This window comes from Neoarius graeffei, chromosome 3, assembly GCF_027579695.1.
Source record: "Neoarius graeffei isolate fNeoGra1 chromosome 3, fNeoGra1.pri, whole genome shotgun sequence".
In the NCBI taxonomy this organism is placed as follows: domain Eukaryota; kingdom Metazoa; phylum Chordata; class Actinopteri; order Siluriformes; family Ariidae; genus Neoarius; species Neoarius graeffei.
In genome coordinates, this window is record NC_083571.1 from 89,239,076 (window position 1) to 89,258,868 (window position 19,793).

At 40.4% G+C, this 19,793-nt stretch overlaps 1 protein-coding gene across 1 annotated transcript in view; it reads right to left on the bottom strand.

Moving 5' to 3' along the window:
* Positions 1 to 2,366: 2,366 nt before the first annotated feature.
* Positions 2,367 to 19,793, bottom strand: part of LOC132883696 (desmoglein-2.1-like) — a 35,426-nt gene continuing 17,999 nt past the window's right edge. Inside the window, exons 10-14 of the mRNA XM_060917628.1 lie at positions 17,642 to 17,863; positions 17,127 to 17,360; positions 16,847 to 16,974; positions 11,168 to 11,440; positions 2,367 to 5,579 (exon numbers count right to left, since the gene is read on the bottom strand). Coding sequence (XP_060773611.1) covers positions 4,539 to 5,579; positions 11,168 to 11,440; positions 16,847 to 16,974; positions 17,127 to 17,360; positions 17,642 to 17,863 — 1,898 coding nt within the window. The 3' untranslated portion in view covers positions 2,367 to 4,538. The remainder of the gene's footprint in view (positions 5,580 to 11,167; positions 11,441 to 16,846; positions 16,975 to 17,126; positions 17,361 to 17,641; positions 17,864 to 19,793) is intronic.

Here is a 19,793-nt window from a genome sequence, read left to right on the forward strand (position 1 = left end):
AGTCTCAAGTATTTTCATGTTTTGTCAAGTCAAGTCACAAGTCATGAAAACAGTGACTCGAGTCAACTCGAGTCCAAGTCCCCAAGTCTCAAGTCCCCACCTCTGGGTTCTACACAAATCATGCTGAATGGATATTATTTCTATGTCAAACTCCAAAATGTAAATTTTTTTTTTTAGTAGCTCAAGCTGTAAAATTGTCAGCCTGAACCTAATTTACTGAAAGGGAGACTCCGATAGACTTCACTGGCAGCGATTACATCAAAAATATTGAAAGGTAATTACAATCTAAAAAAAGCAAATTAAAGTAATTTACAGGTGTAGCAGTGTGTAAAATGTGTTTTCATGAAAAAGCTCTTCGACAAAAACAGGCAAGGCTCCATGAATTATTTACATAAATCCATCACCTGCGGTGAATTTGGCTTGAGTTCTGAGGTAATACCAGGTAGCGGATAACAAGATGACACCAACCCATCTGTCACTCAAATCGGCCCCACGCTTAATTATGCTTAAAAGTATGGCTCAATATAATTTTAACTGTTGAATTATATAAAAATTCACCCCCCGGTACAGTTGTCATGAAGGGGGAAACTAGCTATAGAGACCAAAACCGTTTTTTTGTTGTTTTTTTTGTACCAGGCTGTAAACAAGTGTGTTTTCACTGTAAAGTTGTATATCTTAACATGGGGGTCTAGGAGGATTGACTTGCTTTTGGACCAGCCTCAAGTGGCCATTTGAGGAACTGCAGATTTTAGCACTTCCGCATTGGCTTCATGTTTCAGGAACAGAGGTTGCCACCTGCTCCTCTCTCACCAGAAACCACAAAGACTCAGTTAAGACAACAACAGAGTTCCAGGTATAAATACACTAGATGACTAATCACATACAGTAATGATGAGTAACAGGTGTGTGAGGACAAAAGCAGGAAAGCAGGCAGAATGAGAGGCGGGGTCAGTAGCACACTGAAACCCAAAATAAACACAAGGCATATGGACAGGCAAACTAAAAGCGAAGAGTCCCTGGTGACCTATAGAGGCCAAAAATGTCCCAACTCATCCTTCTTTCCCTGTCTTTCTCTTTGTGAAAGTTATGTGGATCTCGTTATCTAGTCCCATTAAAGAATTAAATAAATTGCATCAAGCCTGTTTATTTGCTGTGTTTTGCTTCCATCACTTGGTGTTGATCAAAGGCCAACGCATCCACACCATCACAAATGCATCACAGGGAGCATGCATCTGAATTGGAAAACAACAACAAAAAAAACACCCTGGAGGCTGTTTATTTTTTCTCCAAACCAGCTTACAGTAAAATATGTAGATAATCCTTTTGAGGAAGCTTTTAGCAAATTATTCTGGTAGATTCTGGCTAATGTGATGCACAGCTACAGTGTAGGTTAGGCTATTGAAATCTCCCTGTTTCATTGTTATCCTCGTTTTTGACAAACATCTGTAGCAGATGGTGAAAAATATGCATCTGATTATTTTTTGGTGGATCAGTTGACTGGGGCCATGATTGTTCTGCTTGTTGTCAGAAAGGGTATTGGGAAGCTGTCTGTGGGGACCTGGAATGATTTGGTGGCTCATGGTTTGGAATACATGTGACAGGAAACATGTGACCCTACACTGCCACAGACAAGATTTGAAAATCTGCATATTGGCAAGAGACAGTTTTGCGTCATTAGCAATGAAAGTCTTGGTATCTGTATTCCTTTTGTTTGTGCAACATGGCAACTACAATATATATATTTTTTTTATCTTGCAAAAGGTTTGATAGTGTATATTTGACAGCATGTGTGAGAGAGCATGATTTAGTGTATGCTAATGTTTGCCAATTTTTTTTCTTTTTTTGCTGGTTTCATAGAAGAGGCAGTTGAGGCCTCTTCTCAAACACTATCATACTCTCATGCATACCCTGTTATTTTCTTTCTCTCTCTCACACACAAATTATATATTTTTTGTTGTGTGTGTAATATATATGAATGATAGTGTTTGAGATGAATTAGTGCCTCAACTGCCTCTTCTATGAAAACACAAAAAAAATAAATGTTTTGATAGTACATGTGAAAGAGATCACGATACTGAGTTCATGACAGTCTATGTTTGAGTGTGTGTGTGTGTGTGTGTGTGTGTAAGAAAGTGATGCTGTGTGTAAGACGATACGATAGCGTCTGTGAAACTGTAGTGTGTGTGTGAAGGTGTCAAGTTTGAATTATGGCTTAAATGACTCACTCAACAACGTGCAACATAGCTACCAAAATAACAATATATTACATAAATGACTAATTTATAGTCAGTCGAAAACAATATTTAGAGCTTGTTTCTGATTGTCCAAAAGCCTGACCATAATAATAATAATAATAATAATAAATCTCAAAACATTGCATGTCATTTTATTGTATTAAAATCTGTAATAAATGAGAAATTAAATCCATGTGGTTCCAGTTTAACACCCACAGATGAAAGTTAAAGCACTCTCTTTGATAGTAAATGGCAGTCTATTATGAAGCACATTCATTTTGCTGATGCAAGTCTTAAAAATCTATCCATAAAAATGAAATAAAAAAGTAGTCCCATTTGAGTTCAGTTTCCCCTTAAAACATCAATGACTATTTGACCTCAACATTACATTACATTTGAGGGTCCCATATTAATTCTCTTCATTTCATGTAAAAACAAAAGTACACATGGACACCTGTTAGATAAAGGAGGTGTAACTGTACATTAATTCATAACAGAAAGAGATACAAGTGTTGCCAGACAAAACAAACCTCACCCAGTAGCACTTATGATGAATATGAAGGAAGATATCGTGAAAAAATAGGTACCCTATGAGTACATGTGGCTACTGCTTATAAATTTTTTTTTCCTGATACCATGTCCATAAATATAGCATATATTTACTCTATGAGGCAGTATCCACAAAAATGAAGCGTAATCCAAAAATGAACAATTTAAAAATCACAGAAGTGAAACATACCAAGTGTCTGTACTTTTATATTATTCTACTCTTACCTCTTACAGTTTTCGAAACTGAAACCTCCGAACCGAGACTGACATACACATGCTGTCGCCATTTCCCAGAAATGGCCTGGCACTAGAGCTCAGTGGAATGCACTTTCTCTCTGTAATAAGCATAAACATGTCTGAAAGCGATTTCTTTAGTCTAGTCCATTTATTTCAAATGGTGAACCGAATTGTATACACTCACCAGCCATTTTAATCAGAACATGTGCATGCGCAGTGTGCAACTGTTACACTCTTACAGCACAATGACATAGTGGCTAGCGCCTCTATATGAGGCAGTAGCTACAACAAAAACGATTGTGACCTTTTTGGTGACCTTGACTGGATGACCCTCAAAATGTTGAAGGTTCTATTTCAGACCAATGCCCATCTATCCTAAAAGTTTCATGAAGATTGATCCAGCTGTTTTCCTGTAATATCGTTAACAAAAAACAAACAAGCCCAACCGAAAACAATACCTCGCCCCCTGCTAGACTCCAGGCCAGGCGAGGTAACAAACACTACCACCATTGTATGACTTAAAAGTCTCTTTACATTCTGATAGTTTAAAGGAAAGGACACATCAATCTATCATAACATAAGGTTGGAAAAGCTAAATTGTTGAGATTGTCTTAAGAACAAGGCATCAAATGAAAGGAACAGTATCCTGTTCCTTTCTGTTATAAATGGAACAGCCTATTATTTGTAGAAGATATAGTGTAGTTAAGCCTTATGTTTGTGAACACATGCTTTATGTGCTAATGTAAAACATGCAGTTGGTTTTATATCAATCCAAAAAACCTGTGTATTAGTGCCTTAATCTATTTGTTATTTTAACATTACAATACTTAACATGTAACTAGCTTAACTGATAGTGGTATACACAAAATGGTGACCTCTTATGTTGTACAGTTAAAAACCATTTTGAAAACATTCCAAATGTAGTACACATTTTTCAATACCTCCAAGATAAAGTGATTTTGTTAATTTCTAAATTAAGCCTACACTGCTCAACAGTCTTTTGTACTTTTATTTATTTTTTGCATTTTGATTGGTTTCTCGTTTTAAAAGAGAGACATAATGGAGGGTCAGGCTGCTGTTACTTAAGTGTGAAATTCCTTTAAAGAAAAAAAATAAATTCTGAGTTTTCTTGGTGAAATATACTATGACAATTTAATAAAAAAAAAAGTGGGTGTTTTTTTTGTTTTGTTTTTTTAAAAAAGGTTGAAACCCTGAATTTACATAGTTGACCTACCTTTTAAGTAGGGTTACTTGTGATATGACATTTACATTTCTTAGGAATACCAAAGAAACACAGTAACCCTAAAAACAATTTACATTAAAAAAAAAAAAAAACACACACACAATGACCAAATAAACAGGTAAATTTAAAAAGGATGACAAGACATGTACAGTGTATGCACTAATGAATATAAGAACCTTTGTGTGTCAAAATGCTTGTATTTTATGAGTAAAAGCATTGAGGACATTACCTCAGCCTACTGGTGTTGTGTTCAGTGTGAGGAAAATGTATCAATTTTACAGATTGGTTTTCACAACCTTCTTCTCTTTGACAACAATCTTCTGTGAGCTGGGAAGTCCGTGTACAGTGCTTGTGTTCAATCCAATAGTCCCATTCTGGGACATGACAGTGGATGTTACCGCCCTCTGCAGGGATCCATGAGTGATTCCTGAAGTCCCTCCCTGCCTCTCTACTACATACTGCATACTCTGAGAGCCTCCGGCCACAGGAACACTTCTTTGGAGGGATCCATGAATTGCAGACCCTCCTTGCCCTTCCACAAACACTATGCCTTGAGATCCAGAGATGTTCCCTCGCGGCAGTATTCCTTGGAGGACCTGGCCACCTTGTGCACCTGTATCAACAAGCAAAAGCTGTGAACCCGACAAATGAGCTGACTGGAGCAAGTCTGTGTTCAGTGCTGTGGTGGATTCTCCATATGTTTCCAACAATACCACTCCGTCTCCTCCACCAATCGTGCCTTGTGCTGGCACAGCACCCTGGACCAGGACTCTTTCGTTCACTGGAGCGCCATTCAGCACATACATCCCCTGGGTCATTCCCACCATGGGCCTCTCGGCCAACAGCACAGTGTTAGAAACCTGAGGCTCCACCATGTAGTACATTGGCTGCTGTTGCACCATCAGGGTCTGGGTGGGCACATCGATCAGAGTCTGGGCTGGCTGCACGTCAGATACTACATGGGTGTCGTTAACTACCACATTCTCCGCCCTGTGCATGGTAGAGGATGCTGCAACTTCGGCGGCCATGTTGACAGTGTTGGTGTTGGCAAAACTGGTGTGCATGGAAACTGATTCAGAGTGATCCATGATGGGTTTTGGAGGAGGAAGGGAGGCAGCAGCCATTGTGAACTTTGTGCCTCCACCACATATCTCAGCTAGAGTAGTGAACTTTGACCCCAAATTATTAAGGAACCCCAGATCATTATCAGATCCCAGGATGCTGCAGCAACCGACAGAGCCAGCAGGTGATCCCTGACCTTCTAAACTAAACAGCAGCAAATTCTCTTCAGCTGTGGTGCATAAGTCCTGAGTTTTCTGCAAGACACAAATAGGCTTGTTAAAGCACTAAAATTCATATTGCACCTTCCATGAGCTAACGCATACAAATACAGTAGAATGTAGTCACTGACACAGTTGTGGCGGATGAGTTGAAGCATAAAACAGTAGGATTCCAAGGTCTAACTCTTTGCCTAACTTCTTTTTGTGTTATCAAAATGCAAATTTTACTAGTCAACATGACTTATTATTGAAATGTATATTATGTAAAAGCATTAATAAAACTCAGCATTCTGTTTTACTGCTATTCTAAAAGCTAACACATACTTCAACAGAGGCCTGTAAATCCAACCAAATTCATTCTTTTCAAACTGCTGTTTGTGCTGTGTTACAGGACAGCATCAAGCTCTATCTACCCTCTTCCACATACAGTTGTGGTCAGAAGTTTACATACAGTGACATTAATGTCATCTTGGATATGAAGGTCATGGCAATATTTGGGCTTTCAGTAATTTCTTTGAACTGTTCTTTTTCTGTGGCAGAATGTACGGCATACATCTTTTAAAAAAAACCTAGAATTTGGTGCACAAGTTATAATTTTCTTCGGGTTTTCTGAAATCAACATGGTCAAAATTATACACACAGGGTCAAAAATATACATACAGCACACCTAATTATGGGTAAAATGTCTATTTGCAAGATTCACCCAAACATTTTTGTTTAACATGAACAAGCTTCTGGCAGAATTCTGATTGGATATTTCATGACTCTTCATGGTAGAATTGGTAGCGTTCAATTAATTTTTTTCCCCTTCTTGGCATGGACTCGACTTATAAGCACAGTCCATATATTTTCAATAGGGTTGAAGTCAGGGCTTGTTTTAAGCTTAATGTTAGACTGCTTTATCCTCCACAACCAGCTCTGATGTGCGTTTGGGTTCATCGTCCTATTGTAACTTCCAAGTTTCTGATGGTTTATGCTGAAGAATTCTGAGGTAGTCCTCCTCCATTATTCCATCCACTTTGTGCAATAAACCAGTTCCACTGGCAGCAAAACAGCCCCAGAGCATGATGCTGCTACCACCGCCACCAGCTGGTACAGTGTCCCTCTGTACATGGTGGTCACTGTGGCTAAGCAACTCAATCTTTGACTCATCTGATCATACAGCTTTCCTCCAGAAGGCCTTTTTCTTTGTCTGGGTGGTCAGCTTCAAACTTTAGTTAAGCTTGAAGGTGTCAATTTTGGAGCAGGAGGTTATTTCTTGGACAGTAGCCTCTTAGTCCATGATGATCTGAACTGTAGACAGTGATCCATCAGCTTCCAGTTCATGACAGGGCTGTGCCATGGTGGTTCCCAGGTTGTTCCTGACCATCCAAACCAATTTCCTTTCAGCTGAGGGTGACAGTTTGGGTTTTCTTGAAGCAAAGTAGCTTGGCAAAGTGACTACACCCCACAATAACTTGGATACAACTGTTTGAACTCATCTCATCTCATTATCTCTAGCCGCTTTATCCTTCTACAGGGTCGCAGGCAAGCTGGAGCCTATCCCAGCTGACTACGGGCGAAAGGCGGGGTACACCCTGGACAAGTCGCCAGGTCATCACAGGGCTGACACATAGACACAGACAACCATTCACACTCACATTCACACCTACGGTCAATTTAGAGTCACCAGTTAACCTAACCTGCATGTCTTTGGACTGTGGGGGAAACCGGAGCACCCGGAGGAAACCCACGCAGACACGGGGAGAACATGCAAACTCCACACAGAAAGGCCCTTGCCGGCCACGGGGCTCGGACCCAGGACCTTCTTGCTGTGAGGCGACAGCGCCAACCACTACACCACTGTGCCGCCACTGTTTGAACTGATCTTGGAATTTGCAGTTGTTTAGAAATGGCTCCAAGAGACATTCTGGGAGTTGTGTATATCTGCGTTTCTCTTTCTCAGCTCTGCACTGAGCTCCTTGGACTTTCCCATTTTACTGTGTACTGGTCAATCCAGTGAGTGCTGTAAACAAACCTTTTTTTATGAAGCCACAGAGAAGCTACCAGCTGTAGTCAATCATGATCACTAACAGGAAGTTAAGAGACCACAGCCTTGGCAAGATAAAAGACATTTTGGAAGTTTCAGCACCTCCGAATTAATAATCTAAGTGAGCGTATGTATAATTTTGACCCTGTGTTGATTTCAGAAACCCCAAAGAAAATTAAAACTTGTGCCCCAAGTTCGTGTTTTTTTAATTAAAAGATGTATGCTGTACATTCTGCCACAGAAAAAAAAACAGTTCAAAGAAATTACTGAAAGCCCAAATATTGCCATAACCTTCATATCCAAGATGACATTCATGTCACTGTATGTAAACTTCTGACCACAACTGTATGTGGAAGAGGGCAGATAGAGCTTAATGCTGTCCTGTGAGACAGCACAAGCAGCAGTTTGAAAAGGATGAATTTGGTTGGATTTACAGGCCTCTGTGGAAGTATGTGTTAGCTTTTAGAATAGCAGTTAATAAAACTAAGCATTTTATTTTATGTTTTTACATTATATACCCTTTCAATAATAAGTAATGTTGAATAAAATTGCATTTTGATAAAGAACAAAAACAAGTTGAGCACAGAGTTAGACCTTGGAATCCTACTGTACGTGAGCTCACAGATACCGATTGGCAAGTGTCATAATGATTGACAGTGACGTGACACTATGCCATCCCTCATACCCAGACAGTGCATTCAGCTTTGCTCTCCAGGTTCCAAGCCATAGATCAGGATTCTGACTTACATTAGGGCAAACAATTTTCTTTTATGCCATTAGGGAGCCCCTATAAATTATTTTCTGAAGTTGAGATATACAGTGGTGCTTGAAAGTTTGTGAACCCTTTAGAATTTTATATATTTCTGCATAAATATGACCTAAAACATCATCAGATTTTCACACAAGTCCTAAAAGTAGATAAAGAGAACCCCGTTAAACAAATGAGACAAAAATATTATACTTGGTAATTTATTTATTAAGGAAAATGATCCAATATTACATATCTGTGAGTGGCAAAAGTATGTGAACCTCTAGGATTAGCAGTTAATTTGAAGGTGAAATTAGAGTCAGGTGTTTTCAATCAGTGGGATGACAATCAGGTGTGAGTGGGCACCCTCTTTTATTTAAAGAACAGGGATCTATCAAAATCTGATCTTCACAACATGTTTGTGGAAGTATATCATGGCACGAACAAAGGAGATTTCTGAGGACCTGAGAAAAAGCGTTGTTGATGCTCATCAGGCTGGAAAAGGTTACAAAACCATCTCTAAAGACTTTGGACTCCACCAAGCCACAGTCAGACAGATTGTGTACAAATGGAGGAAATTCAAGACCATTGTTACCCTCCCCAGGAGTGGTTGACCAACAAAGATCACTCCAAGAGCAAGGCGTGTAGTTGTCAGTGAGGTCACAAAAGACCCCAGGGTAACTTCTAAGCAACTGAAGGCCTCTCTCACATTGGCTAATGTTAATGTTCATGAGTCCACCATCAGGAGAACACAACAACAGTGGTGTGCATGGTAGGGTTGCAAGGAGAAAGCCACTGCTCTCTAAAAAGAGCATTGCTGCTCGTCTGCAGTTTGCTAAAAGTCACGTGGACTAGCCAGAAGGCTATTGGAAAAATGTTTTGTGGATGGAGGAGACCAAAATAGAACTTTTTGGTTTAACTGAGAAGTGTTATGTTTGGAGAAAGGAAAACACTGCATTCCAGCATAAGAACCTTATCCCATCTGTGAAACATGGTGGTGGTAGTACCATGGTTTGGGCCTGTTTTGTTGCATCTGGGCCAGGACGGCTTGCCATCATTGATGGAACAATGAATTTTGAATTATACCAGCGAATTTTAAAGGAAAATGTCAGGACATCTGTCCATGAACTGAATCTCAAGAGAAGGTGGGTCATGCAGCAAGACAATGACCCTAAGCACACAAGTCATTCTAACAAAGAATGGTTAAAGAAGAATAATGTTTTGGAATGGCCAAGTCAAAGTCCTGATCTTCATCCAATCAAAATGTTGTGGAAGGACCTGAAGCAAGCAGTTCATGTGAGGAAACCCACCAACATCCCAGAGTTGAAGCTGTTCTGTACAGAGGAATGGGCTAAAATTCCTCAAAGCTGGTGTGCAGGACTGATCAACAGTTACTGGAAGCATTTAGTTGCAGTTATTGCTGCACAAGGGGATCACACCAGATACTGAAAGCAAAGGTTCACATACTTTTGCCACTTACAGATATGTAATATTGGATCATTTTCCACAATAAATAAGTGACCAAGTATAATATTTTTGTCTCATTTGTTTAACTGGCTTCTCTTTATCTACTTTTAGGACTTGTGTGAAAATCTGATGTTTTAGGTCATATTTATGCAGAAATATAGAAAATTCTAAAGGGTTCACAAACTTTCAAGCACCACTGTATATGTATACAGTTAATTCAAGATATACTGACACTTTCAACATAAGGCAAAAGGATTGTATAAAATGGACGATTAAACACGAGTAACATCCGTACTACTAAATGTGTGACAATAATATTGGCACCCTTCAAGAATATTTAATGTGGGTTAAATGCAGAGAGCAAATTTCACAAGTGTTTGATGAATAAAGTTGTGCTTTCTTTCTTCCTTAAAACCACCAAAAACCCCTGATTGGAATTTGTCTTTTAGAAAAGAAAAAAAATTCCTAAATTCTCTGAGGATGTTATGCATTTCTCTAAAGAAATGGGCTGGTGGGTTGTTCCAGGCTTCTTGGAGAACTTGCTAGGAGCCATTTTAAGAGACTGGTGGTGTTCAATATCGGTTTGCATTTTCTTTAGTAATTAAAAGTTTGGCCTGTATAGAACATCCCCCTGTCTGGTATTGTAATGCACTAAAATGAACATTTGCACACAAATGCACAATTGCCACTTTGCACCCGTCTTTGTCTTCTCATTTATGCTGTTTATTATACTTGGATAGCTAAATGTTGAGATAGCAAATGTCTACTTAGATTGCTGGAGATAGTTATTTATATACCTTAATTTATAATCTATTTTCTCTATAAATGCACCATGGGGAGCCTGAGGGAAACAATATTTCAAATGCACTGTATACTTGTATATGGATGTATTGACAAAGCCCTCTTCGATCTTATGCTCCATTCCATTTAGTGTTCATCATTTTCTGAATGAAATTCTAATTAAGCAACTGTAATTTGAAACTGTTAATATTGGATGAGTAAAGTTTTTTTTTGCTTGAAGATTTTTGTTTTCTGAGAAGTTCCCCCCGTCACACTTGTTACAAGTAACCTGCTCCATAAGCGGTCAAGGGAAATGGAAGAACAAGAGAAGAGGTAAAGGTCAGTGAAGCTGCATTCTTACTTGTGTAATTGATTTGGTATTATTTAAAAAAAAAATTGTGTCATTTACAAAATTTGCATTTGGTTCTCTCAATTAATGAAAATAAAACCTTACATACAGTCATTTTTCTACTTGACCATCTGCTAAAGCAGACAAACTGATGTACTCTGCCTCTGTGACCCTAGGGTTAGGGCCCATACCTTCCGTGATGTCAAATTCCATTCTTTCTTCTTTTATGTACTTTTTACTTCTCCACTTACATGTAGGTAGTAATGGTTGAAGAAGTCTTCTGAAAGGCCCAGTCCACTGTCATACATGGAAAACTCCTCCCTTGTCATCCCAAGATATCCGCTCATTCCCTGACTCATAGAAGCCATTTCAATCTGATTTCTGGTTTGCCCTCTATTGATGATGTAACCAGCACCTCCTGCAGCTCCAAGGGCAGCAACTCCACTCGCTGCACTGTCGATAGCCCAAAAGTCACCTGGCATCATTCTAGGACCATCAGTGTCACTCAGGAAGAAGGGCACATCCTGTCAAATTCAGAATTAAATTGATTTGAATAGCAGAGGTTACATGGATGTTTTGTATCACAGCTGGATTTCAGCCATTGCATGAATGCTACCATTACGAAACTAGGATTAAATGGTAATTTATTTTGATATCCAATTTAAATGTTCTACAAAACTGTTAACAAACCATCTGTAGACTGTCATAAAACAGCTCCCCAACTAATACTAAATAATAACAATTTAAGTATTCAAAATGTTTTGTAGATTACCGATAAATCCTTTTGATTTCACTTTTTTGGACAGTCCAGTTTATAGCTTGTGATGTTTAGATGATCATTTATAGATGATCAACTCATTCTATCACAGTTTCAAATTCAGATAATGTGAACTCTACTGTTTCACTTAATGGCATATTGAAAGGTAACCAAACATAATTTGGCTCTTTGAAGAGAAGCAGTTTATAGGCTGGTTGATGGCAGACTACATATTCACTGTCCACTTTATTAGGAACAACTGTACACCTGCTCATTTATGCAGTTATTCAATCAGCCAATCATGTGGGAGCAGCATAATGCATAATATAATGTACATACGGGTCAAGAGCTTCAGTTAATATCTATATCAAACACGAGAATAGAGAAAAATGTGATCTCTGAGACATCATCCATGGCAAGGTTGCTGGTGCTCAGGGGCGGAGCTAAAGGGGGGCGGGGCCATTGCCCCTGGGCCTTGGGCCCTCCTCCTAGCCGTACAGGGCCCCACCCTTTGACATTCAGGCCCTCCCAATAAATGTGCCTTACGCGATTTCATTGGAAATTCCTCCTTGAAACCTACAAGTTTTCACATGATTACAGATTAGTTGACACATACATATATCATTTTTGCTACACATTCTTATCATGGTTAAAAAAAAAAAATTAAAAAAAACCCTGTGAAATCAGGATAGTTGAGGCTTTTCTTGGATTCGAGATAACTGTGAACGCATCCGCTTCTGAACTGGAGGGCTGAATTATTAGCTGCATTGAAGGGAATGGCTTAGATCTTTCCAGATGCCGTGGACAGGGTTATGACGGCGCAGCGAACATGAGCGGAATTTATTCCAGTGTTCAAGCGAGAAAAGCAGAGCCCCTTGCTTTGCACGCGCACTGTGTGGCTCATTGTCTGAATTTGGTACTGAATGATTCTGTCAAAACTATCCCAGAGATTAGACAGTTTTATGAATGTGGTTGAACAACTGTACAACTTTTTTGCCAACAGTGTTAAGAGATGGGCATTACTTGGCGAGACTTATTGAGCCCAGAGAGCAGGGACATAACCTTGAAACGCCTCTGCCCAACCTGCTGGTCCTCCCGCTACGATGCGCTTGTTGCGTTAAAGTACAGATATGGAGACGTCATTAAAGCTCTCGACAAGCTCTCACTTACAAGCAAGAAAATGAATGAACGAGATGAGGCAGATGCACTTAAAAAGGCCGTTACTAAATTTCAGTTCATATTTTTAATCAGCCTTCAGACAAAGATTTTGGAGTGCACTAATGCCATCTCAAAGTTACTGTAGGAGAAGACCATTGATCTCCTCAAAGCATCTGCATTATTGCAAAATGCTGTACAAACTCTACAGGAGTACAGGGAGCAGTTTGATGAGGCAAAGGCTTCCACTCTGGCACTGGCTGTGAAATGGGGCAGTCAAACGCAATTTGTAGCCACCAGGTTGAAAAAAGTGAAGCGCCACTTTGATCACCTTAGCGAAGACAGTCGGCTTTCCGATGCAGAACATTATTTTCGGGTGAATGTGTTCTATGCATGCCTTGACGTAATCATTCAGCAGCTGTCACAAAGGTTTGTCAGTTTAAATCGGACTGCTCATTTGTTTGAGGTTATTCATCCAAATATGCTCCAGCATGCCAAGGACGAGGAGCTATACGAAGTGGCCCGTTGACTGTGTGATCACTATAGTCGGGATATTGACTCCAGCTTTCCTGGTCAACTAGTGTCACTTAGGGCTTGTTTCAAGGAGCAGATAGCGACACACACACATCTGTGCTTAGCCTGGCCAGGTTGCTGGTAGTAGATCATCCAGCAGTAACTTCTACATTTAGTGAGGTGTGCACGGCCTTCTTGCTTTTTCTCACTCTCCCCGTCTCAGTTGCGACAGCAGAGCACTCTTTCTCCAAATTAAAATTGATAAATTAATTATCTCAGGAGCGCAATGGGTCAAGAGAGACTCTGTGGATTGGCCATTTTGAGAATGAGCGAGCAAGAGCGCTTAACATCCCTCAAATAGTTGACGACTTTGCGGTGCGCAAGGCGTGTCGAATGCCTTTTTAATGACGAACGCAAGTTTCTGTGTCGGCTTTGTAGTTGAAGACGTGCTTACACAATGAGGGTGTATCATTCATGATTGCTGGATTTTTTTGTTGTTGTCTAGTGTCCATTTGGACACTAATAAAAAATGAACGGAAAATACAGGCTATGTAGGCCTATAAAAAAAAAAAAAAACACCACACCTTTGAGCAAGTTCTAATATAGCCTGATTATATGCTGCAGGCCTTCTGTTTGTTTGCAATTTCGCCATGGCTAGGTCCAAAGGCTACGTTCTTAAAAACTGCTTTTTGTTAGATATAGCCTGTGTAGGCCTATATGCCGCAAGCCTTCTAATGCCGCTTTTCCACTACAAACGCGGCTGAGCCGTGCCGTGCCGAGTCGAGCTGAGTCGGGCTGAGCGGGGCTGTTGGAGTTGCATTTCGACTACAACCGCGCTGAACCGTGCTGGCTGGAAGTGGGTGGACACATTGGGTGGAGTTAGCGAAAGTGGGTGGACGTCATGTGATGTCGTTAAGCAGCGCAAACAGTGACATCAGTGACAGTGGCGGAACAAGTCAGAGCCGGGCCGGGGGCGGGGCAAATGACCGGGCCCTTTATTAAAGCTTATCATAACATCATTTTAGGCTACAAAATGTCCGCAACTGCGGTGTTTACCAATTTCAACACTACCGGGTGCAACTATGTTATTTAGTACATCAAGTCCTTCAAACGAACATGTAACTCAGAAACAAAAAACATTAGGATACTGTACATGGCTCATAATAAAACATCAATAGCCTATACTGCGCACATTATTTGAAGGGCATACGAATGAGCGCTCAGAGGTTGCAGCAGTGACAGGAAGAGTCAGAAATAAAAGGAGGGCGGTGCAAACCTCACTGAATGCACTGTGTTTACCAATTTCAACACTACGGGGTGCAACTATGTTATTTTGTACATTAAGTCCTTCAAACGAGCATGTAACTCAGAAACAAAAAAACATTCGGCGACATACTGTACATGGCTCATAATAAAACATCAATAGCCTACTGCGCGCATTATTTGAAGGGCATACGACGAGCCTTGCGCTCCGCGAACTCGTCCACGATGCTCTGTATGTCACTGATTCAGTGAGCTTTTAAGCGGTAGTCTCACGACCCGAATAGTAAACAATAAACATGGAGGACATGGAGTCGTTAGTGTTGCTGGTCTTGGTGCTGTGGCTTGACAACGCCAACAGATACTGGCAAGAGCGTATAGATGAGGCGAGGCGCATAAGGCTTCAGAAATTCTCGTAATTCATAATTATTCTCCTTCCGGGTTTGCAGTGTTTACAGATCCCAGCGCGCTCGCGGGGCGTGTGTGGGCATGTGAGGACACTCCTCCTCACCAATCAGTGCACAGGGGAGTGTCTGCTCACGCCCCCAACCTCAGTCAGCACGGTTTGGCTCGCTTCAGCCCCACTCCAAAACGGTGCGAGTTTTAGGGGCTAAGCAGGGCTGAAACGAGCTGAGTCGTGCTGGTTTTTGGTAGTCGAAACGCGAGCCGTGTCGGGCTGAAGTGAGCTGAAGCGAGCTGAAGTGAGCTGAAAAAGGGTAGTGGAAAAGGGCCATAATTTGTTTGTTTGCAATTTCGCCATGGGGGGGGGCTGATTGGAGTTTTGCCCCGGGGCCTTGTGTGCAGTTGTTCCGCCACCGCTGGTGCTAGATGGTCTGGTTTGAGTATTTCAGAAACTGCTAAGCTCCTGGGATTTTTACACACAGTCTCTAGAGATTACACAGAATGGTGTGAAACATAAGACATTCTTTGTGAAGAGCGTCTGCAGGCTGAAACACTTTTTTTTTATGAGAGAGATCAGAGGAGAATGACCAGACCCACAAATGATACAAGGACTACAAGAGCGTCATCTAGAGGGGACTGTATAAGTGTGTTTAGACATTCTACTTTTGGCCAAAGTGCTTTCTCAGTAAAAACATCAGGGCTATGGAATAGCATTCCTGTTAGTATCAGGCAAAGCACCACACTCAGTACTTTTAAATTAGGTCTTAAGAAATGGCTAAAAGCAGGGCAGCACTGTGAACATTTTTAGTCATTGATCTTGTGTTTTTGTGTTTATCATATATTATGTTTTTTGTTTCCTTTAGTTTATTTTAACTATGTACTTGTCACTGTAATATACAGTAGGCCTATATCTGCACATAGTCCCACCTATAACATGTTTTGTTGTCTTTTTTTTTTAACATCAATTCCTGTCCAGGGACTACAGATGAAAATTAACCTTGTGGCTATAATCTGGCTCAATTGTATGTTGTGCATTGTTCCTGTCAAATAAACATAAAAAGGTAAAAAAAAAAAAAAAAAAGCTGACAGGAAGTCTATAATAACTCAATCACTCTTTACATCTGCGGTGAGCAGAAAAGCATCTCAGAATGCACAAGACCTCAAACCTTGAGGTGGATGAGCTACAACAGCAGAAGACCACATTAGGTTCCAGTCCTGCCAGACAAGAACCTGAGGCTATCATGAGCACAGACTCACCAAAACTGGACAGATGTGGTCTTCTGCTGTTGTAGCCCATTCACCTCAAAACATCAAACCTTGTGCATGCTGAGATGCTTTTCTGCTCACCAGTTTTAAAGAGTGACTTTGTGAGCTACTATAATTCTTCCTGGCAGCTCGAACCAGTTTGTGTCATAGCACAACAATCATTGTTAAATGGTAGAGTGAGCAGTACAATGAACACTCTCTCTCTCTTAGTTAAGATGCTCTTAGCATTAAGAGGCTTTTTGGAAACCCACTACTGGCCAGTTTCCTCTGACCACTCATCAATAAGGCATTTCCACCCATAGAACTGTTATTCACTCAATGTTTTTTGAGTTTCACACCATTCTGTGTAAACTGTGAAATACTTTTCTGAAGTACTCAGACCAGTCCATCTGGTATCAATATCCATGCAATGATCAAGGAGATCACAGTTTTTCATCATTCATGAATGTGCAAGTGTTCCTAATAAAGTGAACAGTGAGTGTAGTAGATGGTTTGTAAACTGGACCATACGAATAAAGTGTAACTGGAATAACCAAATGAGCCTGAAGAACAAGAGGTTGCGATATCTCTCTCTTACCCGGTCTTCTCCCTGACCTTCTGTATAGTAGGAAATCAGATGCTGTTTAGTGTCAAAAGGCATGTCAGTGAAGGGTCTGCTCATGGCAGCTGCTCCACACTGACAGAACAGCAGTAGGAGTGGAATAACTGTGAAAACACTTCAGATATTGAGTGTTGATGCAGGCTTCTTTTACAGTCTTTCAGTTTTTGTAGCAGTACAAGAAGGCTAAACATCTACTGGGATGCATCTAAAAATAATCCAGTCAACACAGATGTAACAGACAAGAAAGTATGCTCACGTAATAGCACAAGGAGTCCCAGGATAAGCAAACCAATTCCGGCACTGCCAAGGCCTGAGCTCTTTCCTTGAGCTGCAATGGCGCCACATGTTGCTGATTCATCACATGTGCAGACATTCACCTTTAACACCTGCTTATCTGGACACGACATCCCCTGCTGATCACGAACTTCTAGAATCACCTGAAGAAGGCCTGGCCACAATGTGTCTTGGGGCACCAACATGGCTGTTGTATCTACAATAACATGATTAAGTCAACATCACTGAATTACATCATGTAAGGAGCAAATAATATTGGAGACTATCCACATTCATTTACCTCAATAGATCCATTTCTTTGTATATTAATAAATGTGGGAATATTAGACAAAAACCCACATGCTAACATGCGACAACCTACTTCTCGGATTCATTTCATTGTCTCTCAACATCATCAAAGGCCTTTACTGTTTTTTTTTTTAAGGAAATATGGCCCTTTGCCCTGAATGTCAGGGCAGATCACTAAAAAATTCGTACCATTTAAGAGCTCCACACTCCACTTTCCATCTGTCCCTTCAGGCAGGACAATGAATGTGAAGGGATATGCATTTGGAAAATCATCTTTGTCCTCTGCAGTGACATACAAAACTTCCTGAGTGGTGCATATCGTCTGTGTGGGATCAGGTAGAGTAGGGCAGTGGTCATTAAAGTCCTCCACCTGGATGGCGACAGTGCCCGTCGCTGTTTTAAAGGGCATGTCTATAATGACAGAGGGAAAGTATTACATATTGAATAGCACATTGCAATGCCCTTTTTTCAGTATAGGTGGGTTTGTTTCTACAGGATATATTGAAGAACAAATTTAAGATACCAGAAAAACAAAATGAAAAACAATAATGGGAGATAATTTACTATCATTGATGTGTGCTCCATCTTTCACGGCTCCACCTGTAGGACAAGTGGAGCCATAATCCTTAGAATAAACTTTTATTTCTATTTGCAAAAGCAATGCTTTTATGTTCTCCTGGTGATTATATAACTGCCTTGTCTGGCCTTCCGGAAATCTACAAATGGTATGTTTTGAGGCCAAATGTGCGAATAGTTTTTAGTATAAATACACAGATGATTATAGGAAATCATGCATGCTGATTTCTCAGTAATCACCTCAAGCGACTCAGCAAAATGGTGGCCAATCACTGTCACTGTAAGTGAGGAAGAATTACAAATTCTGAAAGACAGTACTGTCCCTAAAAGCACTAAAGATGCTACGGAGTTTGGGCTAAAACTATTCAAAGGTAAGGTGGAACTGTGATTTATTTTTATCGATTTCAAAACAAAAGTATTTTATGTGAGTTGGCATAGAAAAGTGACAGGTCTGCGCGCATCACATTTGCATGCTGCTTTTGAAGTAACTATTTTTAAAAAAAATCATATTAAAAATATCATCTGTGTATTTATACTAAAACCATTATAATTGTTCAATCAGTAATTTTTAAATAAAACTTGCTTTCTTCCTCTAGAAATAGAACACAATATTATGTATCTAATTATCATTACTTCCTGTTTCTTTTGTCTAATACACGTAAATTGCGTCGACTACAGGACACTTTAATTGCCTGCCCATCAGCTTATGTAATGCACTTTAGCAGCGTATGTAGGAATTATACCCCCCCAGTGAAACATCAACTATGAAGAGACTACATAAAATACTGAAAAGGCTAAATATACAGTCTGTACACTCATACAGTGGGGTCTAAAACCTGAGCTCACGCCGAAAATCTGGGATTTTTAAAATTTTAAACTAGAGATAAACAAAGATTTAAAATGAAAAATTACATCTTTCAACGCGATTCAACACTCAAGATTCTGCAAGATTTTTAGGTCCCAATTTAAATGTAAATAAATTTGTGATATGGACCATGTTAACTGCTTTGTACAAAAGGTCAGATTTTCCATGAGACTCATCTCTTATAGTGAAGTAGGTTCAGCTGATACTCCAATGGACTTCATCTAAAATGGATCATAATTTTGCACAAACTTGTGAAGCTCATGCCAGCTCAAGTGCACAGTCATTCCCACCACAGTGGGAATGATAACCAACAACAACGAGACAGCCTACAGGGAGGAGGTTCAGCACTTGACAAAATGGTGTTCAGACAATAACCTGGACTTGAACATTTCAAAAACTAAGGAAAGGATAGTAAACTTAGTAAAAGGAGATCGAGATAGTAAAACGAGATCGAGGCGCACCAAACACTCTGCCCTCTGCATACATGGTGAGGAGGTGAAGAGGGTGGAGACCTTCAAGTTCCTCGGCGTCCACATCTCGGCTGACCTCACCTGGACCACAAATCTCTCACCAGGTGGGGAAAGCCCAACAGAGGCTTTACTTCCTTAGGAAGTTAAAGCAAGCTCGCCTCTCTCACCACCTGCTGATCAACTTTTATCGATCTGCAAGAGAGAGCCTCCTGACCTACTGTTGTACGGTGTGGTTTTCCAGCTGTACCGCGGAGGACAGGCAGGACCTGCAGTGGGTGGTGAAGGTGGCAGAGCATAATCGATACACCACTACCTCTCCTCAAAAGACATTTACACTGACCGACTACAAAAGAAGGCCAGCTGTATTTTAAAGGACCACACCCACCCTGGACATCATCTATTCTCCCGACTGGCCTCTGAAAGGAGATAC